At 38.5% G+C, this 25,853-nt stretch overlaps 1 protein-coding gene across 1 annotated transcript in view; it reads left to right on the forward strand.

The window, feature by feature from the left end:
• LOC131064398 (alpha-mannosidase) overlaps positions 1-25,853 on the forward strand; it is a 386,960-nt gene that overhangs the window by 275,983 nt on the left and 85,124 nt on the right. Inside the window, exons 23-24 of the mRNA XM_057998531.2 lie at positions 6,874-6,986; positions 7,134-7,215. Of these exons, the coding sequence (XP_057854514.1) occupies positions 6,874-6,986; positions 7,134-7,215 (195 nt within the window). The remainder of the gene's footprint in view (positions 1-6,873; positions 6,987-7,133; positions 7,216-25,853) is intronic.

Here is a 25,853-nt window from a genome sequence, read left to right on the forward strand (position 1 = left end):
GAGAATATAGAGGAAGTGAAATAGTAAATGCTTATAATGGTGTAGCATCTATACAACTTTGGAATCATTGTTCTATTTGGTATGCATGATGATCCTGGAGTTAGATGCTTTGATCGATGCTTAATATTAGTATTCTGATCACTGTTGAATTCTCTTTGTAATATTGTATATCGGTTCTATTAATGGCATTGTATTAATACTATATTATTCCAAATAATACTTCTAATGTATTTTGACAATTCATGTTTATATTTTATATTTATTAAATAACACGTTATATGGTAAGTGTAATATATTCAATATATCTATTTTATGTTTTAATAGTATTTTATGGTAAAACTTCTTTAATAGTTAATATAATATTAATAATTGAAATATGAACGTTATATTAAAATAAAATAATAAATAATAATCATAACAAATAATAAACATCAATAATCATATATTAGAGGAAAATCATGAAGTCTCATTAATGAGATGATTTTCCAATATCATTAAATGTTAATTAATAAATGTTTTTAATTATCGTATTTATTTAATCCAATGTCCAAAGAGGGGTTATGACATACAACAACAATTCATGGATGCAAATTATAGAATTCTTTCAAGAGAGAGATGGTCATAACATGAAAAGAGGAAGGCAGTCCTTTCCCTCTTGAAGAAAAGGTACTAGCCCAAGCATGTGAAAAGTTTGAGTTCGCTAGTTAAAGATAGAAAGACTATCAAGGGTGCAAGTTATTGTTCTAGTTCAAGTTGTCATTTACCTCGATCACAAAGAATCATGAAGATTTTCAGACAAAGGATGATGCAATTGGAGTTGTGTCTCTTTGGACACTTAGATTAATTATGTATTTGTAATTTTGTTTTGACAAGTTTACTTGTAAAAAAACAATTTCGTAATTGCAAGTTTATCACTTGCACTTTTGTAATTACAAGTAAGCTGATTACAAGTCAATTTAGAATAGGACTTGTAATTTTGAATAATTATTAGTTAGTAGTTGGAATAAGTCATGGTGGTTGAGAGAATTTATCAAGTTAGTTTGGATCCTCCCACCTTTTTCTCAAGGCTCCTCTCCTATAAATACTTGAGGGGATCTATTGTAATTTTTATCTTTTGGTATTGCAACAAAATTCTGCCAGTTTGTATGTGCACTCTAAGACTTTGAGCTTAGATGTAAATCAAATTGCTTTCAATAAAGAGACAAGTTGTGTTGAGACTTTGTGCCAATTCAAGTTGTTATGTGATGACATTTTTTGAAGTTGATTGTGACCTTTGTTCTATTGTTCAAGAGGGATTTAAATACAATCTTGCAGACTTTGAGTTGTTTATTGCGTTTGGAGTTTTAGGTTTGGTTTTTAGACTTGGTCTTGCAGAATTTGAGTTGTTTATCATGTTTGAAGCCAATGTAGAAATTCAAGCAAAGGGGGTGACTTGCAGACTCTATGCTACTTTTATTTTCTATGTTTGTTCATAAGAGGTGCATCATGTAGTTAGACTTTGAGTTGTTACATACTGTGCTTGGTTACCAGAAAATCATCTAAAAAAGGTTGATAGGAGAATAGATAGTTAAAGACTTTGAGATTTCTTTCTATTTTCCCATCCCAAGGAAGTGACGGAGGTCTTTGTGCTTTCATGGAAACTTTGCTTCCCTTTATGTTCCAAATCCTACAAAAAAGTCTCATTTTTGTATTTGCTGTTATTTATTTCCAATTGCTATTACTTTTTTGTAAAGAGAAAAGAGTATAGTTTTTCTTGAAAGAAGAAGAAAAATTGTTGTCTCACCCATATCAGATTAGATTAGTAGAGTATCATACTCACACACTGTGGCTGAAACCACAATTTTGCACATCCCCCAGGTGTACAAAATTTTCAACCAACAAACTTCATCAAAATACATAAAAAAATTCCATGATTGCAACCCAAAAACTAAATCTCCACTTTGCAGCTCACTTGTGATCTATATATGAAACCACGCTACCCAGCAAAGTGGGTTTTTATCCCCGACCAGCAATTCCAAGAGGGTTTTCATCCTCAATAAATTTTGAAAGAACTCAGGTTCTCTCCAACAAAAAAGAAAACATTTTATGACTAACCCTCCAAATAAGCTCTCATCCTCCATTTCAATGGCATCCAAACATTAAATTATATTTTATTAAAACCATCCTTATAAGTTATACCTACAACAGATTGTACAACCTGCCTAGAAAGTGTATGGCATGCTCAAGATATCATCAACACTTCACTGGAATTTCATGAGACAAGTACCCAAAATATGAGCATATAAAACTTCATCAAAATACATCAAAAACTTCCATGATTGCAACCCAAAAACTAAATCTCCACTTTACGGCTCACTTGTGATCTATATATGAAACCACGCTAACCATAAAAGGGAGTTTTCATCCCTGACCAGCAATTCCAAGAGGATTTTTGTCCTCAAGAAATTTTGAAAGAACTCTCTCCAACAAAAAGGAAAATAACATTTCATGACTAACCTCCAAATAATTTCTCATCCTCCTTTTATAAATCACACTTAAACATCTTTTAAATGAATTATTACACTAAATTTTCATTTTAGTATTTTCAGCATTTGACAGTTAAGTAAATAATTGTTTTATTAACTTAATAATATACCTGAGTTGTGGAAAGTATCCAAATGACATAATTATGCAATTCTAATCATAACACAATGATATTAGAGTCATAGGATGATGAACACACGCAACTTGGTGACTTATTAAAAATAGAAGACTTGTCCAAGAAGTTTGGAGAATTCCCAAAAGGCTGGAAATCAATTTTGAAAGTATCATGAAGATCCACACCACCAACTGATCTCGTTGCCATGAATAACAATCTTGTTAAATTAAACCTATGCTCTCCAAGAGCTTTGGAGCTCTCATGTACCCACCAATTTGCCTACAAAAAAACTTGAAAATTTGGCTGATTATTCATAAATCAATTTTAGTTAAAAAGGGGACATTAGAAAATCTTTCGTAGGTTTCTATCTACAATAAATCTTATAATAGGTTGACCATATAAGGGGATTGAGGACCATCATAATGTGTAATCTCTTTATCGATCTTACATATCTACAAACCATACAATATTCACCTAATACTCCTTAAAATTTTATTGCTATTGACTTAAGTTATGTTGTCTATGCATTATTATATCATGCCATCCATATGCCATCCTTATTGCATTTGTAAGTCAGCCATGTATTTTCTATTATACATGATTCATATAGAAATACAAGCACAACATAAAGAAAGAGAGCAATAGTATATACATAGACTATATATTAAAGGTTATGTTAGTGTTTACGATTTTCACCTATTTCTATCTAAAAAACTGTATGTGAACCAAAGGGTTGTAGCTCAATTGGTGAGGGTGATGGTATTGTCCTTGATTTTGTTGTTCACCAAGGTTCAAACTCTTAGAGGTGCAATAAATAAGGGATGAAATCAGGATTGTTCCTCAAGCGACTTGCAAAATGGATACCCCTCAGTCCTTGGACCATAGTTGAAAAATTATTAACTGAGAGTTGTACTCCCAATACCAGCAGTTTGTAAAACTCAATCTAAATATGGTTATCCTTCAAACAAAAAAATTATATGTAAATTGCAAATCACAATTTCCACTCACGTGTGGGAAGACCACCATAAATAATGTCCTTTTCCTTTATGTTGAAAGGAGCAACCCCCTCATGAAAAAGAAATAAAAAAATAATGCACAAAAGTAATGATCTTTACAAAGCATGACTTGGGGGTTTTGACATAATATAGAAATATAATTATACATTGTGATATTTTTGGCCCCTTGCACTAGGCTTAAGTTGAAACAATCATAAGCGCTTCATGCAAACATTTTTGGGATTTTTCTGAAAATAAACACATGTAAATTTTAATTGTAAAGAATAGGATTATTTGCTCAAAGATGAAACTAGAATTACACACAACACATGAATTCACTAGTCATGTTTGTGTGTTAATCCTACTTAGGTGCTTAGGTGGTTTCCTAGGTGTCATCTTGGTTATGTGGCAAGGTAGGTAGGGTGGTAGGTAGAATATCACTCCTATATATGTAAACCCTCCTACACATTTTACTCATCCTCACTAATAGATCACTCTTCATTTTGCTTTCCATTTCCATCTTTTTTTTGTTTCCATTATGCCTAGTTTTCTTGGCTTATCTCATATAGTATCAAAGCAAAGACAACTTTATGAACTTCATTAGTTGCAAGAACTTCGCGTTGCGAATGGCATTAGTCTACCTAATTCTTCTGAACTAGCATCAATAAAATCATCTGCAATTGAGGACACTACTCCATCTCATGTTGCTCCATCCTTAGTTTCCAGTAGTTTGGTGCAACAAGGTACCCATTGTCTTTTAGATACAGCTACTTGTGACACATTTTTACTAGACATTGCATTTTTATTTGTAGAGTCCCATATTGCTAACTTGGAGGACACCATTGAGGACATCCACCTTCTCTTTTTTGATAGCTCGTATGGAGTTACATCAACTTTTTTCGATGTTATGGGCACATCTTTAGACCCCCGTGTTCCATCACTACATATCTTGTCACCATTTGACATTGGTGTGGGGACATTTGAGCAATATTTGAAGGACTCATCATAGTCTTTGGACTTTGATCTGCACTGGCCTTACTTTGATTTTGGATGGTTGTTTTTGCTATTATGGCGTAGAACACGTGATTTGTTTGTGTACCTATCGACATGGACATGGAGACGCTTGAGTAGAGTTCAGGGGCTTCATTCATGCCGAGTTTTCTTTCTAAGGGGAGAAATGTTGTTTGATGAGCATGGATCATCTTCAATCTTTAGTGTCAAGCATCCACCATCATTGCAAGAGATTCTTAATTGAGGGGGTCTTACATGATCTCTCTTCTCTCATTTGGGAAGGATTTTTTCCTCACATGGGGTTTTGTTCGTCTCATCTTTTACCCTCATTTAGGGGGGAGCTTTTTTCCATAGGGTTTTCTCCTCTTCTTTATGAGTGCATTGTACTTGGGTATCTTATAAGGCTTCGATGTCGGGACCCACTTTCTCCTCACGTAAGGTACACTTAAAGGGGGTGTTGGTGTATTACTCCTACTTAGGTGCTTGGGCGGTTACCTAGGTGTCATCCTGCTTACGTAAAGTAGGAAGGTAAGATACAACTCCCATAGTTATGAGAGTCGGACTCGACAATCTGATTTTTTATTTGGACTCGGATCTGTTGTGCGTTATGCACATATGCCCCTGTTTCAGGGGACCCCTGTTGCCCTCGAGAAAAGACAGAAATAAAAGATTTTGCAACTCAAAGCTATAATGAATTCCGACCCGAAGCAAAATCGTGATTCTCAAATTGCCTTCAAATCTGAAATAACCGCCCCTTGATGGTGAGTTTGCTCATTTTAAACCAAAACGCCCAAGTTCTAAAGCAAAATCATAGGTCATTGAGAAGTTTGGCGAGTTAAGATCTTGCATTTGACATAAAATTCCCAAAGTCGTATGTCAAAACGTAGGGTGTCTATAGAAATATAAGATTTGGTGTTTGAAAAACAAAGAGTCGAGCCAAAAGAAAATCACGCGGAATCCTCCCATTTCAACCAATAGACCCGAAAATCACTAAAATGAACATTGAATCTGGTGTTTGTTATTTTGGCTTTATTTTGTTTGCATGGTTTCCTTCAGTTTGTTAAGTAGAGTTCAGTGATTTTTATGGCAAAGTGTGGGGGGTATTTGATGCATTTCAGGTTCATACCATTGGGGACCTGCTAATTGTAGGTCACTGTTTATGGTTAGTCTGAACCCAAAATTGTGCTTAGTTCAATTGTAGGTATTCACCTTAGGCTGCGCCAGAATTTGGTGCCTAAATGAGTATCTCCAATCTGAAAATCCTTCATCCCTTTGGAGCTTGCATTGTCCTTGTCGAGTTGTGTGGGTGTCTCTAGCGAAACAAGAATTGGTTTATTGAAATCTATGTACCCGCCGCATTAACTGTTATCATCATTGCCCTTAGGTCTCCTAAACCCTTTCTCTTTTGCTTTTATTTCCCAACTTGAGAATCGCAGCATCGTCAGATGTAGACCAACTTGTTGTAAATGTAAGCCCCCTTGTGTTACCAGCAAAACACATTAACCGTTGAGCTATCCCACGATCATGATCTGACGTTTGGAACCTTGAGGTTGTCTCAGCGAATTCTATTTTGCGTTGATCGGAGAGAGTTGGCGATCTGACTTTAGCCACGTCAACAGGACCCAATGCCCAGACTCAACAAATTGAAAAACCCAAGAAATATAAAGATTTTTAAGTATTTAAAACTTGATACATGCACTCTTTAATAAATCATAGATCTAATTCAACCATAGATCTAATTCAGCATTATGAACAAAAAATTGAGAGAACATTTTTAGAAATAAGTTTTTAGAGAATTTAGATAAAAAAATGTCATTTACTAAAATATATTATCTTGAATATTAATTAAAACATCAAGAACCTAATCACCATAGGCCCACAACGTAAGAATAAAGAGTATAGGTATGTGATTTTTCCCATCACAAATTTGTCCATTTTAATATTAATTATGCATGTAACATTTGATAGGCCAGTATCTTTTATTTATGTCTTTATATTTTGGCAACATAATATCTAATTTTATTTTCACCAAACCATAGTCCAATATAAAATAATAACTTCAACTAAAACATCAAAATTGACTGTTTCTCTTTATCTCAAATCTTGAATTCATCAAACCCTTTTATTATAATAAGGATTTTGCGTTTGACTAAGTTTATCTTTTTAAATTTCAAATATATTTGTATATTTCATTTATAAAGTATATTTCATTTATAAAATATTTTGCAGATTAATCTTGGGATGTATATGATAGATGACAAAACTGAATTTTCAGTTTTGGTTGACCGTGCTGTTGGAGGTTCGAGCATTAAAGATGGGCAACTTGAAATAATGCTTCACAGGTTTAGCTATACACAACATAAGTGAAAGAAAAAAACTTCATTTTAGTGCAATAAAATAACATTCGATGCAAGATTATGATTGATTTTATTAGCATTGTGATACTCCAAATACTTTAAAAGCTAAAATATATTTATGCACTTTATTAGGCGGATGCTCAAAGATGATAAGCGAGGAGTTGGTGAAGCTCTTGATGAAACCGTTTGTGAAGCAGAGTGTGTAGGACTAACGGTATGCAAGTTGACAAATGCATTGTCATGTAATACTTTTGATAATTTTCTAATCTAAAGTTTCCTTTTGAAGTGTTCAACCCCTAGATAATTTTGTCATCTATTAGAATTAATGTTTGCACATCCACAAAATTTTAGCAATAATTTTAGGCTTTAGGAATAGAAGCTCACCCTTTATACAAAATGACTTTTCTTCCATATTATCCAACCATAGATAATATTATGCATACCTATCAATCATTTACTTATGCTGGTATTAACAGTGTTGGCTTTAGATTACTATATTATGTTGATGCCATTAAGTTAATAGTATCCTTATGTATCATCAGAGTTGAGTTATGCTAATATTATTAAATTGTATCAAATATTAATTGCATTAACAGTATTTACTGTATTAATGATATTAGGTTATGTTAGCAGTGTTAATATTAACAAGGTCAGATTTATTATTAGTGTTAATTATATTGTTAATACCAAGCTGAATTAGCAGTCCCATATATTCATACTTTACCAGTCCGTATAACTGCTGTATTAATAGTATTATATTGTATTAATAGTATGATATTATGTTAACAGCATCATAATGTGTTAACAGTAATGATATTATATTAACAACATCAACGTTGTATCAATAGTATTTTTATCATATTACCGGCATCTTATTGTATTAATAACATCCTACGATTTATTAACAATTTCAGATGTTCATATTCTTACCAGCCGTATTACCCAGGTCATGGGACTGCTGACCTCTTTTTATTTTCCTCTTTTCTTATCCCCTTGTTTTCCTCCTTTCTCTTCATGGTATCTCCTCCTTGTTATCCCCTAGAGAAAGACCGATCCTATATTAAAGTATTTGGATAGCTATGACTTTTCCCCAAGAAGACGTGAGCATTAGAGGGAGGTGTTGTGTTTTTTTGGAATTAATTTATTCTAACCTTAACCGATTCATTTATAATTATTATTTATTGGTGGTAATCTTTTAAGTCAGTCCTAATATATATGTTTTTAACATATATTTGATATCATTGCTCTCAATTCGATTTGCTTCATAATTTAATTACTATATAATCTTTAATTTAACTATAAAGGCGTTATTTAATAATAATCAGTTTATTATTATAATCTTTAAGTTAAATATAAAGATGTTATTTAATAAAATTGATAATATAATAATCAGTTTTTTATCAAGAGGTTCATTCAAATCTTTAATTTGAATGAACAAATAACTCATAATTAAATAATTGGTGCATAAGCCTATTCAGATATAAATTATTATTATTTGACAATATGGGGACATCACAATCTCCCCCACTCAAGATTGCTTGTCCTCAAGCAACTGACAATTTTCGCAAACCGAGTCATCTCCTAATAGAAGCACAAGGTATACATATGTAAGTATACACACATTAAATGTAGTAATCATACACAGAAATACACATGAATCATACACTAGGCATGAATCATTCATAAGGTATGTAGACAAGTAAATTCTTGTTAAACACGAAGTAGGTATAAAGCGTATAATACGCATCAAATATTTAAAGCATGAAGCAATTCACTTAAATACATATCAAACATGTAGCACAAAAGTCCTGAAGTATATACACTAAATATGAAATAACACATGTAAACATGAAATAATATACATAAGGCATGGAGCATAGATGTATGGCATGGAGCATTTACGTAAAGCACAAAGTAATATGCACTAAGGCATGAAATATGCACTCTAAGATATGTAAGGCCTGAAGCAATACACAAATGCACCTAAGGTACTGTTGTGACCATTTCACACATCGCCCCATCGCAAATGGGGACCCCCTCTTTTTGCTTGTTTTTCGCTTGTTTTCGCTTTCGTTTTTAGGGTTTTGTTAGTCAGTTAGTTGTCTGGATTTAGGGCTAAGCCTTAGGGTTTTAAATTTTGCCTTTTCAAGCCAAAATCCAGTCATTTTTGAGAGCTTTTGAGCTTTCTTTTCTAGAATGCAAATTTTGAATGCAATGATTTCGCCAAAATGGTCTAATTTTTTTCAATTGGAATGTTCATGCAGAGCTTAAACTTGTCTAAGTGTTGACCGTCAATATGAATTTTTGTCTGATTGAATGTTTTGACCAAATTTTGACTTTTTTGAACATTGATCCTAGGCATTGGAATTGATTTGTTTTCGCCTCGTGAAGTGTTAAAATGTGAAAAATCTTGTTATTTTGGCCTGTAGGAGCAAAATCGCTCCTGTCCCTCAGTGAAGGACGGGAGCTCATTTTCAAATATCTCATCATTCTTGCAGAGTCCGGACAAATTTTACGTTTGAAGTGATAGAGAACGACAAGATCTTTCATTTGAATATAAATTGAAGATTTTTATGAGCACAGAAAGGCCTCCAGGAGGAAAATCGCTCCTGTCCCTCAGTGAAGGACCGAAGCTACGATTCAAATTTCGCCTTGTCCTTGCAAGATTTTGAAAACTTAATGATTTGAGGACGTCCGAAGGAAGATACTTTGCCAAATGAATATAATTTGAGATGCAAAAAACGAAGGAAAATGACCTATATTGACTAAATCGCTCCTGTCCCTCTCCAAGGGACCAGGGCGAGGTACCTTGTAGCTCTCGTCCCTCTCCCAGGGACCAGAGCGATTTCCTTCATTTTGCAAAATCCAGACAAGGGTCGAGGCAAGTTTACGTTCAAAAACAAAGGAGAACATGAGATGAGCACATTGAATATAAATTGAAGATTTTTGGGACGTCCATACCACTGTTAAATGCCTAGTTCGCTCCTGTCCCTCAGGAAGGGACCAGAGCGATTTTTGATATAACTGCCTTTTTTGCAAAATTACAAATGATGTCAAGGCATGGGCGGATAGAGTAAAGAAGGACGAATCCGTTGAATATAAACTTAGCGCATGGCAAAGTGAGATGAAAGCCACAAGGGAAGGATCGCTCCTGTCCCTCTCCAAGGGACCAGGGCGATACAATGGTGATGATGCGTCCCTCCAAAGTTCAAGGTCGTCCCTCCAAGGTTCAAGGCCGATCCAAGTCAGGACGAAGGGTGGCGAGGACATTTCAAGGCATTTCCATCAAGCGCAACGTTGCAAAAGTCATCACATGGAAGGATTTGCACTCTAAAGACCTAGATCGCTCCTGTCCCTCTCCAAGGGACCAGAGCGATATCTACATAATGGCGTAAATTTCAAAAGGCAAACAAGTTTCAAGTTACCAAGAGGGTCGAAAGGACATCATTCCACGCAATGAAGATAATTGCAAGTTGGTACAAACAAGAACAAGCATGTTATGATGAACTTCGCTCCTGTCCCTCAGGAAGGGACTAGAGCGATATTGATATATTAGATTAATCCATGCAAGATTTACGTAAAGACAAAGATACACAAGGTTACATATGCTCCAGGACATCTTTGAAGATAATTTGCAAGAGTTTTAAACGTCCAAACATTGCTAATCGAGGTAAAAGTCTCCCATCGCTCCTGTCCTTTGGACAAGGACCAAGGCGATACTATTAAAACACTCCCGTTCCTTCAAAGATCAAGGCGAGGCGAGGTTAGGAAGTGCGAAGGACGACATTTGGAGGACATTGCAAAGAGGATCGAAGTTTAAAAGTCGCCAAGATCAAGGAGAAATAATGGATCGCTCCTGTCCCTCTCCAAGGGACAAGGGCGATGGTCCCTTTAATACATCCAAACACATGATAAAAGCGAATGGGAATAAGCGCAAAGGACACAAGCAATGATATTTCGAAGGTCAAAGATACAAGGTGAACGTGAAGACATGGAGATCGCTCCTGTCCCTCTCCAAGGGACAAGGGCGATGTTAGACAAAACACATGATATTCTTTGAAAATCAAGGACGCACAGGGTTTTAAATGACATTCAAAAGATGATGCAAGGAAAGGATCGTACCAAAATGAAGAATTTCAAGCAAAAACATGGAGATCGCTCCTGTCCCTCTCCAAGGGACCAGGGCGATAATGGTCATGGGATGCATTTGCTCGCACAAGAAAAGAAATCCAAGTTCGAAGGACCACCAGATGATCGATTTGGGACGTGGAAATGAAGGAGTTGAACGTTGAAAACGCAAGAATCTAGACCAAAATCATGGATCGCTCCTGTCCCTCTCCAAGGGACCAGAGCGATGAGGTACGTCCCTTTATTTTCCAGTTTTGGCGCCAAATTAAACAATTCGAATTTACTTTAAATGCTAAATCAATTTAAAAATTAAAAATCCATTTTTTATTGGCATTTAATGTGGCGTTAAACATTTATTAATTATTTTTGCCTTATTTAAAAATCGAAATTTGCAATTTAAAAACGCAAGGCATTAATAGTTAATTATTTAATTAATAAAAAATCGATTTGAGCGCTCATATATGGAGGTCGGCCTTGTTATGTCATTGCAAATCATTTAAAAAATGGTTTTATTTTTATTAAGTCGGCCTAAGGGGTAAAGGATGCAAGCGCTATATAAGGGGGGTAGAATTATCATTTTCTACATCATTATTTTACCTTCCTTCATGCGAGTTGACAAGAGGCGAATATAGTGCGAGTTTTATTTATCCAAGGTGGCGAAGACATTCCAAAGGTGGTGCGATTTCAATTGAAGACCAAGGGTGGCGCGCTTAGACATTCCAAAGGTGGCGTAGACATTCCCAAGGTGGTGTGAGGCGTTCGAAGTGTGTTTGAAGAGGTGCGAATTGCATTGAAGATCAAAGGTGGTGCGAATTCGAAGACCACACCAAGAGCGAATTTGAAGATCCATCCAAGACCACGCCTAAGGCGAATTTGCTAAGGACTTGGAGATTTATTTGTGCGAATTTGAAGATCACATTCTCTCCAGAGGTGGCGAAGTCAATTTTGAGGGGATCATATTGAAGATTATCTTTATACCTCAATTTTGCCTAGGCAAATTTTGTTTTTGCATTCTAGAGTTAGCTCTCTATCGAGGTATGGCGATTTAGTTATTATTGTTTTATTCATTCATCGTCATATTTCAAATTTTGAATTTTAAATCTCTTAGCTCAATCGTTGTATTTTAGGAAATGATAACTCTAGGGACTTATCATGAGGTTTCCTAAAATCTATCTCTCTTATCTACGTTATTTATTGCAAAATCTATTTCTTATAATGAAATGTTGTGTAGGTATGGCGACCCCAAAGGCGGGAGCATCCACCAGTCGCTCGGCTCTCATGAAAGAAGATCAGAAGATCGAAGAAGTGGAGACCAAGATCGTGTCCAAGTGGAGCAACATTGGAGATACAAACTTGGGAAACTTTAGCACGAAGAAGTTCCGAGAGGTCCCTTACATCGGCAAGCCATCACCTGTCGCCCGGAGAATAATAGAGAGTGGCATTATCAAGGCGGCCGGTTTTCCTCCAGCTATTCAGTGCCACGAGTTGATGATCGAGTGCGCCCGTCATTACAATCCACAGTCCAGGACAATTGTGTCCAATGAGGGAAACACTTTGGCGTACCTTTCAGAGGAGGCCATAAGTGAAGCCTTCCATCTTCCAGAGCACAGGGACATGATATACAAGAGCATTGAAGGAGCCAGATCAGTGTACGATGATGATCCAGATGCTTGCCTAAGCATAATCAACAAGAACTGGCTACTTAAGAGTCGTCCCCGTCTGAGCAAAGTACCGAACACACCACACCGGATTGATTTCCAAGAGGAGTACAGAGATTTGATTACCATGCTCAACAGAGTTACAGGAGCACCTCATGCCTTCTATTTTGAGAAATGGATGTTTTATTTCATCCAGGTGATTGTTCAAGGAAAGGGTACAATACATTGGGCTAGGATAATTAGCCATTGCTTAGACGTACAGTTGAGAAGACTCAGGGCTACTAAGTCCTTCCACATGAGTTCATACGTCATCTATGCCTTAATCAGGAGCGTTGAGTACGCAGGACTACCTCACAGAGGAGTGATTGGAAGAGGACCCGGCGAGGTCAGAGTTTGTGAATCCTATACCTACTTGCATCATCCACCAGGGAAGAACTACAAGTTAATCAATGATACTTTCACGATGAACATCACCAGGACGTTGCAAGGAGGGATTCACAACAGATTATCTCAGGATGCCCAGGAGTTAATCAAGAGGTACGGTGCTTGGTTCATTCAGTTTCCCAAGTTCACTTACATTAGAGTGTATGGATGTCCTTTACCTCCATACATGTTGCCGAGGTACCCTACAGATAGAATTGTGTTACTTGAAGTAACAAGGCAGTTGGCAGCATATGTGAAGGCATTCAGACACAGGCATCAGAATGGAGTTCAGGTACCTATTATTTTGGGTAATTCAGTTGAGGTATGTCCCAATGTCTCAGCCATGGATGACGCAGAGAGGGAGTTAGCCTTGTATCCTTTTTCATCTTTTGCTTGGAGGAATAGTTTTGATCCTCATGGACATTTAGAGGAGACAGTCGGTAGAAGATTTAGACATGAGTACCAAATTGAAGATTTTATGATGAATCTCCTAGATGATCTTGAAGTGAAACGCAAGATACATTCTAGATTGCCTTTGGATTTCATCAGGAAATGTAAGATTTACAGAGTAGCCGACCAAGCTCAGGACAACGGCAGGAACATCCAATCTTCATATGATAGGGAGAGCAAAACAATAAGTTTGAATTGGAATGAGCCCGAAGCCGTGGATTTAGATGATTTGATGGCACCAGTCTTGTCTTGTACTCGCAGATGGGTAGACATTCAACATCAGAAGTTGAGAGAACAAGGCATAGCCATGTCTTTTACTTTGGAAGAAAAGCCAGCCGAAGGTGGAGCCAGTATTAGTGAAGGCAATCCTAATCCTAGGAATTCAGGTGAAGGTAACCTTCGATGTGCCAGTGAGGGCAATCTCCATCCGAGAGGTTCAAAGAGAAAGGAAAGATCAGAAAAGAAAGAGCCTTCCAAGAAAAAGCAAGGTGCTAACAAAGATCAAACACCAGGTACTTCTTCCAGGCCAGAAGATAGAACAGTTCGAGTGGAAGAATCCATGGAATCGATGGTACAGAATGACAGACAGGAGGAAGAACAGGCACAGCATGTTTCATCCGATGGATCTCTCCAAGACTATGATTTAGATAACGATAATGAAGTAACATCTCCTCCCAGACAGGAAGAAGTAGTACACAAAGAAATTCAAGTTCAAGAGACAAGATCAAATATCCCAGATTGGTTGAAGGAAAGATTGACTAAGGTGATCGTAATTGAGGACGAGGACAGTGCAATCGATTTAGAGAGCCTTGTTGGACGCTCACATATGACAACAGAGAAGAAGAAGGCTACAAAGATGTCCAAGATGATTCGAGATGAGACTGGATCTAGAAAACTGCAGATAGCTACACCGGCAGCAGACAAATATGAGGGTGAGATCCTAGCAGAAGACTATCATATACAGACTATTGAGTTAGGACCATCCACAGCAGAGCAGACTTTAGATGATGCCACCGACACATTTGAGGCATTGAAGGATAAGTTTAGAGAAGAAGTAGAAAAGAATAGAAAGCTTGAGAGAGAGGTCGGTGCATGGAGGACATATTTCAGTCACATCAATGAACCTTTGGGACGTCAGGATCCAGTTAGATCACCATTGCAGGCATTGCCCCTTCAATCAATTAATGAAGCAGAAAGATTCAGGAATATGGTCCAGCGTACATGTAATTGGATGGATAGATCTCACACGGTGGCCATTGAGTTTATTACAAGGATGTCGAAGATCACCCATCAGGCTATCCAAGTTCTTGAGATAATCCACAGATTGATGGCAACAGTAGCTGCATTTGCCCATACCAAGGACGTTGTCATCCCTGTCTTGAAAGTTATAAGACATACATCTAGAAGAATTTTAGCACAAGAGAGGATCTTAGAAGGTGATTCTCACAGTTTGTTTCAGTGGTCAACCTTACTCCATATAAAGAGTGTTCTCTTTGAGGACATCAGTGTTAGATGTGGTCAAGTTGAGGAGGTGATCAATCCGATCCAGGACAGAGTATTTGAGGTACTTCGTACCATTCTTGGCAGAAGGATCGAGGTCGAGACAGATGTGGATTTACAAGAGTTTGAGGATAGAATCACTATCATCTTTCGCAAGGACGCAGATGTTACAGATGAGCAGTATGATCAAATGTATGCCACCATGCTCCTGATTGATAGAACAAAGGAACTTGAACCTACTTGGGACACAGCTCTTCTAGATGCATTTGATCAGGTTATCCACTTAGAAGAGAGTATCAAGAATCTTCCCGAGATTCCAATCACAGAAATCGAAGGAATCGTGACAAAATTCATTGCATATGCTAAGAAGGAAAATTGGAAAGGGAATAAGATTCTAGATGAAAGGTTGTTACAGATGACATGACATCTTATTTCTCATTGGTTGATACCTCCTAGATTTTTGTGCCAAATTTAATATTTGGCTATGTATTTAATATTGTTCAGTAAAAAGGAGGTCATTTGTAACAAACCCTAATTAGGGTTTAGGTGTCATGATCTTGTCCGTTGATTTACTTTCGATCTGGACCTTTCATTGTAATTGGGGATGCTATTTATACCCCCATTTTTCATTTCATTTGTAATAGTCAGTTAATAGAGAATAGAGTTAAGAGTGAAATAGAGAGATTAGAATTGTAAGCAATTTTTATTTTGTAGCAAGATTGAGTCTTGAAGAGAGAAGTTCAAGCAATTGTTGTATATGATGACTTGGAAATCAATAAAATATTGAAGTTATGGTGTTTTGTTGCAAGTTTCTTGAGTTATCTTCATGGTTGTTGGATGTACTTGAATCACGCTCAATCAAAGTAGTTTGTTAATTAGAAAGACTAAGTGTGAGATTTGATATTTGGTAGGATTCGCAATCCAAACCACTAGCTTCTTGCTGATTGTAGGAACGCCTTGCGTGGTCGACTGGAAAACACTTTGAGTCCTTAACCTTCAAGCATTTTCGCATCTAGGATATGTACCTTCGTAGTAGTGTCCTTGGTCTTTGATGCATTGAACACCATTATTACCTTAGAAGATCGCACTAATTTCAGTTAAGTTGTTATCTTATGGCAAAATTGAAATTGGTTGAGTCTTGCCAAATCTCATTCATGCTAAGTCGTTCATAGGGTTAGGCTAGATTAGATTTACTTAAACCCTATCCTTTTTCCATTTTTTTGAAAGTTCTTTTTAGATTAGTGAAATCTTCGAACCATTGAATCCGTAAGAAGCCTTGAAGGAAACAGCAAATCACATCATACCACTAAAAGCTTGTCCACACGTGGAGACCCCACTAAAAGAACCTTGGAGTCTACCTAACTGATCCTTTATGCGAATCTTCAGCAGTTAGAGACTATTTTCTCAAGAGAGGATAAGATGCCTGTCGGTATTTTATTCTGTGTATGATTGTGTACAAAATACACGTCAACAGAATTGGCGCTAGAAGGAGGGCTCTCTTTCGTTTCAAAGTTCGAAGTCCGAAGATTTTGAAAAGGAAAAACATTGCAAATATGATCATGAAGTACGATGGTGTTGCCGAATGAAGGACTGAATCAAGTAGTGCAACCCAATTTGCAAATAGGCAATACCCAAGAAGACATCATTTCCCAATTGAATCAAGTAGCTTGGAACGCAAGGAGAAGTCAAGTCGAATATAACAGAGTCAGAATCATCCTAGAGCAAGAGGAAGATAGAGCCGAAGAACATCAAAGGGTCATAGCTAGGAATCTTCGCAATCAAAGGAACCCACAATAATCCGTGCAAGACTTCACGCTGGATCACATTGGTTCATTCTCGCCCGAGAAACATCAAAGGTTGTTGAGGTCCACACCAGGCATCAAAGATCTAGGTGAACTTCAATTTACTTCCAAGGCAAAGCGAGTTAAGAGAGAAGACACTCCCAAGGAGTTCGAACTAAGATTGGAAGGATCTCCTAAGTCATCACAAGTTCTTCAAGAACAAGTGCAAGCGGCGATTCAATCTAGTATCCAAGTAATTTCACAAACAAAGAGCCAAGCTAGTTCATCAAGTTCAGTTTCAAGGAATACAATGGCTCATCGTGCTCCACCACCACCTCCTCCTCCTCATGTACTTAATGGTGCGACGTGGCTAGTCAACAATCCATCACCATTGGAATTTGCAGTTTATCATGATATGCCGAAGAATCCAGAACACTTTTGTTCCAAGTTCAATGTTAGTGATTTTCATCGCACGGCAGAAGATCACATCAAGATGTTCGAGGACCTTCTTCGTAACAGACAAATTGAATATGGAGATGTGGCATGTAGGCTTTTTCCCTACTCATTGGGAGAAGAGGCATACTTTTGGTTTATTCATTTGCCTACAGGGTCCATCAGGACTTGGGACGCGATGAAAGACGCATTCATTGCTAAATTTGGCATCCCAACTACGCCAGCAGAGTTATACAGACAATTTGTTGAGGTTCGAAGGAGGGAACATGAATCTATTACTTCCTTCAACGACAGATTTCACCGAGCATACACAATGCTACGTCCTCCTTATCTTATTGCAGATCCAAGGGAAATTTACTATGGAGCCTTAGATCATCTCACAGCCATGTTCGTAAGGACACATCCAACTCCGAATGATCTAAATGCGGCCTATACAAGAGCCATTGAAGTGAGTAAGCACATGGGACAAAACATCACTGGACCACTACTACATATGGGACCCGTCGCAGCACCTAACCAGATGCAGGCAGTTGGCACGGCTTTGGCCAACCAAACTCCAGTCATGAATCCAATTCCGCAAGCGACCTATCCAAGCATACAGCCGGCAAATCAGTTGGTCCTTCACCCAGGAGCTCCAATTTCTCAAGCCCCACCCGCTCAACCTGTGTACCTGCAAAACGCTACAAATTCGTCAAGGACACAAGAAGAGAAAGACGAAATGAAAGAGCTAATTGAACAAGTCAAAAGGCTATCGACCGAGGTAACTCACTTGAGGAACCAGAATAATCAACTCCAGAGCATGCAGAGGGCCAACCATGGCCAACACACGAACAACCAGAATTTCCAAGGGAATAATAATCAAGGAATCAGAAACAATTATCAAGGAAATAACAATCAAGGTTTCCAAAGAAGACCATGGAATACAGCTCCGAACAATGGAAATGTGGTGACGCCTTTGGACAATCCACCAAATGCGCAAAGTCAAGAAAACCCCTCTTCGGGCAAAGTGTTTTTAGCCGAAGCAGCCTTGTCCAGTTGGTGCAGACTCCACAACACGAACCAACATTCCGAGTTGCAATGTCCTGAGTTCAAGATTGCGGCCGACATTTTCCAACAAGAGATGCGTACTACCAATCCGCCTGAAAACCCTCCCACCACAGGGTACGAAATTGTTCCAACCACGCAGTATGGTCAAGCCATGATCGTTGAAACCTGCAGATATTCGCAAGAAGAAATTAGTCAAGTACAAAATGGGAGATTTCCTCCAGAATCGGCCAATGGACCCATGGTGCCACCAGGATCTCAGTTTCCGCCAGCATCTGCAAATGGACCTGTAGAAGATTCAGAATACTATTTCCCACCATTGAACGACAGTGTCTTGGTAGAGGGAATCAAGGAAGTATTCCACCAAGCGTCAGGAGGTGCAAACCAAAGAGTTTATCACAGGAATCAGAGAAATCCCGAACCATTAACAACATCGATTCCTCCAAACAATTTTTCGACTCCGCCGGATCCCCAAGCCAGCAACGTCCCTGAATATCCACAAAACACTCAAGAATACAGACAAAGAAATATTTCACCCCCCGCGGGAAATGAAATGAAAAGATTGGCCGCCTTGGTGTTAGATGAACTCAAGAAAGTCAAGGTAAGTTTACCACTCTATGAGTTGCTCAAAGTGTCTGAAATTAAAGAGGCAGTGATTAATAATTTGAGTGAACCTAGTGCAACAAGGTCAAATGTTCAAGCCACTATCAATGTGACTCAAGAGGAGGCCGATTCTCAAGAACAACCCGAGCAAAACGAGTGCATGGTTCAAACTGTAACCTTCCCAGCTAAAAAGGAAGATATGTTGGAAGGAAAAGTATTACTCAAAAGAGGCGAAACAAAGAAAGCCCAGCCTACAGTCAAAGAGAACCTCACTACTAACTTGGTTCTTCCCGAAAAGGAAGTCGCAATCAAGAAAGATGTGGTTAAAAAGGATAAATTTACAAGCAAAGCCAGTCACTCGAAAGAGGAGAGCCCAGCAAAGGAAGATCACTCAAAGATTAATCAAGTTAAACATCAAGAATCAAGTGAAGGAAATTCAGTGCCTTCTCAAGGAAAGGACGAACCGGCCCCGTTCCTGTTATCAGTCAGAATATTTGGAAAGCTATTACACAATTGCCTTTATGATTCCGGAGCCTCAAGCAATGTCATGCCTTTAGCCGTTTGTCAAAGACTGGGAATAACTCCCGCACCTACCAAGAGGAAAGTCACTCAGCTTGACAAGACAGAAGTTCCAGTCATGGGAGAATTGAACAATATTCACATGCAATTGGCCGCAGACCCAAGGGTCCAGAATTTTATAGATATATCAGTAGTGGATATTCCAGATTCATATGGAATGCTCCTGAGTCGAGATTGGTCCCGAAAGTTGAATGGATATGTATCGACCGATTTCGCACACATGTGGCTACCATGGAGAGGAGTCCCGAACCAGATTAAAATTGATAGCACCCCAAGGTTGAGATTGATGATAACTGAATATGGAGAGGACAACGAAGTTCTATTTTTAGAGTCCGACCTAGGAACATATAAACCAAAAGTAGAGGAGATCTTAATGATACAAGACATACAAGATGAAGATACCCAACAAGAGGTCATGGAGTCAACTGAGATCGTCATTGAAAGCGATCAAGGATCCGACCAAGAGGACGAAGGGATGTTTGAAAACTTCAGAAGGTTCGTGCAAAGAAACATCCAGCAAAGTGTGCAACTTGGCAATCTAGCATCTGTTCGAGAGTTGCTCCTTCCGAATTGGTGTAGAATTCACAATGCCGTCCACTCAGAATTATCTTGTGCTTTATGCCAGACCGCATTGGAACAAGTATACAAAAGAATCCCGCAGACACTAATTGTAGAGGAAGCTCAAGATTCAGAGAATGAAAGCTCTACAGACACCGAAAGTTCTGTGGAAGATGAAGTTTCGTCCGATACAACAAATGAAAGTCATGAAAGTCCAGAAATAGACAATCAAGAAAATCAAATATGGACACTAAGGTTCGACGGATCTAAGTCCAAACAAGGATCCGGAGCCGGATATGAATTGATTAGTCCTAAGGGAGAAACATACCTTGCCGCTCACAGATTGCAGTTCCCTTGCACCAACAACGTAGCAGAATATGAATCTTTGGTTCATGGATTACTGTTAGCCATCCAAAAGGGGGCAAAGATACTGCAAGTATATGGAGACTCAGAAATCGCAATAAGGCAAATCAGGAAGCAATATGTTTGCCATGACAAAAGGCTAACTAAGTATAGAAATCGAGTCTGGGATCTAATTGAAAGTTTTGAAGCTTTCAATATCAATTCAATTTATAGACATCAGAATCAAGTGGCCAATTCACTTGCACAGGCCGCGAGTTCATTGATTCCATTAGCAATAGAAGGATTAAAGAAGTTTACCATCGAGTTAATATCAGTTCCTTCAGTCCCAGACAACATTACCAATTTCCAAGTTTTCGAAGACGACAAGCACATTCTAGACTTCCTAACCAGCACGGACGTCTTCCTAACACAGATCATAGATGAAGATGAAGTGGGTGAAGCTGAGTTCGATGCCGAAGGAGTCCTGAACTTAAAGACAAACACTATTCCGAAAGGAATGGTTGAATTAGAAAGGATTTTTGATCCTGACAAGTTGAAAGAAAAGAAGAATCACAGCGTAGAAGGCAATATGTGCGACGCGATCAATCTAGGTGACGAGACACAAGTTAAGAATGTTTTCATTGGAAAGTCCTGCACAGCGACTGAAAAAGATGGAATCCTAAAGAACATGAGGGACTTCCCAGATGTCATTGCATGGAGCTATGAAGATCTCAAGACCTACGACACTGCGATTATCACTCACACAATCCCGTTGAAGCCAGGAAGCAAGCCATTCAGGCAAAGACAAAGACCCGTCAATCCTTTGTTAGAACCGCTAATATACCAAGAAGTGAAGAAGTTACTCACAGCTAAAATCATCTTCCCAGTAAGACACTCGACGTGGGTCGCCAACCTGGTACCTGTTAGAAAGAAAAATGGAGAGATTAGATTGTGTGTGGATTTCAGAAATCTCAATAGAGCGTCAGAGAAAGATAACTATCCGCTCCCATCATTAGATGAAGTATTGCAGATCGTCAATGGATCGCAGATGATGTCCTTCCTAGACGGATATTCAGGATACAATCAAGTCCTAGTCGAACCTGAAGATCGAATAAAGACTGCCTTCACCACCAAATGGGGAACATTTGCCTATAAGAGAATGCCCTTTGGACTCATAAACGCCGGGGCCACATTCCAGAGAGCTATGGATATTGCTTTCAGAGATTTAATTGGTAAAAGCATTATTATATATATGGATGATATCACAGTTTTCTCTAGGCAGAGAGAAGATCATGTGGACGATTTGAGAAGAGTCTTCCAAAGATGTAGAAGGTACGGTGTCTCCCTTAATCCGAAGAAATGCATATTTGGAGTCACAGAAGGAAAGCTTTTAGGACATGTCATCTCAGAGAAAGGAATATCTATTGATCCTGAAAGGGTGAGGGCCATATCTACTATCAATTTGCCAGCAAGCAAGAAAGAGCTCAAATCATTTTTCGGCAAAATCAACTTCGTCCGAAAATTCATTACCGGATTTGCCGAGATTGTCAGACCATTGAATGAAATGTTAAAGAAAGATGCAAGGGTCGAGTGGACTCCACAAGCCAGAAGGGCATTTGAAGAAATAAAGACCGCCATCATGGAAGCACCAGTTTTGATTAGTCCTGATTATCTCAAACCATTTTATTTATATTCCTTCGCTTCTGATTACACTTGTGCCGCCATTCTCACCCAAAGAAGTGAAGAGAGGGATGAAAACCCGATTGCTTTCATGAGCACCCCGTTGAAAGATGCAGAATTGAGATATCCAAACGTTGAAAAGCAAGCATACGCATTAGTAAAGGCAGTAAAGAAATTCAGACATTACCTCCTGAGAGCCAAGATTTATGCAATAGTGCCTGATGCGGCAGTCAAGACTCTTCTCATGCAAAATGAATTAGGTGAAAGAAGAGGAAAGTGGGTCGCCATTATCCAAGAATTTGATATTGAGATACAGCCCATGAAACTTGTCCGAGGACAAGCTTTGGCACAGACATTGGCAATAGATGGGCCAGGATTAGTCCAACAAATTTATGAATTAGAGGATGTCACGCCTGATGAATGGTACAAAGACATTGTGACATATTTGCTTAATCACAGATGTCCTGCTCATATGACACCTACACAAAAGAGAGCATTAAGATTAAAGTGTCAACATTACATGCTTCAAGGATCTGTTTTATACCGCAAAAACTATGAAGGAGTGTACCTGAGATGTGTTGGCAAAGACGAAGCAAAGCAGATAATTGAACATTTCCATTCCAAGTTTGGAACCGGACATGGAGCCAACCTCGCCACAGCTCACCAGATCCTAAGAGCAGGATATTACTGGCCTACGCTTTTTAAAGATACATTCAATCACATTAAGACGTGCCACACATGTCAAGTCGCAGCTATTAGAGAGAGAAATCCTGCCATGCCACTGAATCCCGTGATTGAAGCCAGACCATTTGCTAAATGGGGAATGGACTTTATTGGTGTCATCAACCCCGCATCCTCAGCACAACACAAGTACATCATTACAGCTACAGATTATTGTACCAGATGGTCAGAGGCACAGGCACTTAAGGTTTGTTCTACTGAAGTTGTAATCAAGTTTCTAGAGGAGAACATAATCACAAGGTTTGGATGCCCTTACGCGTTGGTTTGCGACAATGGATCGGCATTCACATCATTGAGATTCTCAAATTGGGCTTTTGAGTACGGAATAACCCTCAAGTTTTCATCGAATTATTATCCTCAGGGTAATGGATTAGCAGAATCCACAAACAAAAATTTGCTCAGCGTAATCAAGAAATTATTAGAGAGAAGTCCAAGAGAATGGCACACCCAGTTGAGATTTGCTTTATGGGCAGACAGAATCAGAACAAAGAACGCATTAGGCATTTCGCCTTATTTTCTAGTCTATGGCCAAGACCCAGTCTTCCCCATGCAACTCAGGATTCCAACCTTGAGATTCATTCAGGAGTACATGGAAGACACTGATGCAGTGCAGGCCAGGTTGACACAGTTGATGAATTTAGAAGAAAAACGAGATCAAGCACTAGAGACCTTTGCTAAACACCAAGGAGTGGTGAAGAGATGGTTTGATCGACAAGCAAGAGTCAAGGCGTTCCGAATTTCAGATCTCGTCCTGTATTGGGACAAAGCACATGAGAAAAGAGGAGAACATGATAAGTTTGATAGGCTTTGGAAAGGCCCTTATCAAATTTCAGAGATATTGGGAGAAAATGCATTTAGGTTGCAGACTTTAACTGGAGAGGACATCCCGTTGCCTGTCAACGGGAGATATCTCAAACATTATTTCCAATCCTAAAATGCCAAGGCCTTCCCTTGTACATAGTTAGTTTAGTTTGCTTTCGTTGTTTTTTTTTGGTTTTGTTTTGTTTCCGTTTTGTTGTAGTTTAGGTGTTTTGTTTTAGGTTAGTTGTTTTGTCCTGAGGGGTATCCATTTGACAGTGGGTGATTTTGTTATGTAACGCTCTGACTTCCTGCCGGATTGTTGGATGCATTTGGAAAATCATGAAGTCTTTTGGAATTACTAAGGGAGTTTCTTTTAATGAAGCTTTGAGTCAGGACATATTTGCATTGAAGTAGATTAGCTTATTGAACTCACGTATTTTTGTCCTCCAGTTATTATATTTTCACATACTTATAATCTCCGAGTCATTATGGTTCACAGGCGAAGCTGTGATCAGTGAAAAATCTAAAGTTTAGCTTCAGCGCCACCGCAATCCTCAAACCCTAGTGAGTTTCACTACTCACAAGCCAAAGAATTGACAGAACTGAAAAGCAGTATCAAAAGAAAGTTGAAAAAATGAGAAAATCAAAAGAAAAGAAATGAGCTAAAGGGAAATATCAAATTGGCTAAAGGGAATTTTCGAATAACTCCATCGGGGCTATAGACGCCTGGCTGGCAATGGAGCAATATTCGTGAGCTTGCGGCGATAACCTCGTCGGGACTATGGACGTCTGACTGGCAGCGAGGCTCTATCCTGGATGCTTTTGGAGTTTAGACGAATTACGTAGCTTATCACAGGGGAACCTGAAGATCATGATTGTCTTGTTGAGGGGAATTAACGCATTTGCACACACATGGGTAACTGTGGACTTGATACTTTGTCTCAATATGATGGTCTTTTCTTGTAAGTGTTTCTTAACTCCTGGATTTGTTGAGGGAGGTTTTCTGAGTCTTCTTTTAGAAAGATTGATTCCCAAATGTTTTGCAACATTTCTCAGTGGTGTCGCCAGATGTTGTGACCATTTCACACATCGCCCCATCGCAAATGGGGACCCCCTCTTTTTGCTTGTTTTTCGCTTGTTTTCGCTTTCGTTTTTAGGGTTTTGTTAGTCAGTTAGTTGTCTGGATTTAGGGCTAAGCCTTAGGGTTTTAAATTTTGCCTTTTCAAGCCAAAATCCAGTCATTTTTGAGAGCTTTTGAGCTTTCTTTTCTAGAATGCAAATTTTGAATGCAATGATTTCGCCAAAATGGTCTAATTTTTTTCAATTGGAATGTTCATGCAGAGCTTAAACTTGTCTAAGTGTTGACCGTCAATATGAATTTTTGTCTGATTGAATGTTTTGACCAAATTTTGACTTTTTTGAACATTGATCCTAGGCATTGGAATTGATTTGTTTTCGCCTCGTGAAGTGTTAAAATGTGAAAAATCTTGTTATTTTGGCCTGTAGGAGCAAAATCGCTCCTGTCCCTCAGTGAAGGACGGGAGCTCATTTTCAAATATCTCATCATTCTTGCAGAGTCCGGACAAATTTTACGTTTGAAGTGATAGAGAACGACAAGATCTTTCATTTGAATATAAATTGAAGATTTTTATGAGCACAGAAAGGCCTCCAGGAGGAAAATCGCTCCTGTCCCTCAGTGAAGGACCGAAGCTACGATTCAAATTTCGCCTTGTCCTTGCAAGATTTTGAAAACTTAATGATTTGAGGACGTCCGAAGGAAGATACTTTGCCAAATGAATATAATTTGAGATGCAAAAAACGAAGGAAAATGACCTATATTGACTAAATCGCTCCTGTCCCTCTCCAAGGGACCAGGGCGAGGTACCTTGTAGCTCTCGTCCCTCTCCCAGGGACCAGAGCGATTTCCTTCATTTTGCAAAATCCAGACAAGGGTCGAGGCAAGTTTACGTTCAAAAACAAAGGAGAACATGAGATGAGCACATTGAATATAAATTGAAGATTTTTGGGACGTCCATACCACTGTTAAATGCCTAGTTCGCTCCTGTCCCTCAGGAAGGGACCAGAGCGATTTTTGATATAACTGCCTTTTT

Source organism: Cryptomeria japonica, chromosome 5 (assembly GCF_030272615.1).
Source record: "Cryptomeria japonica chromosome 5, Sugi_1.0, whole genome shotgun sequence".
Taxonomy (NCBI): Eukaryota; Viridiplantae; Streptophyta; class Pinopsida; order Cupressales; family Cupressaceae; genus Cryptomeria; species Cryptomeria japonica.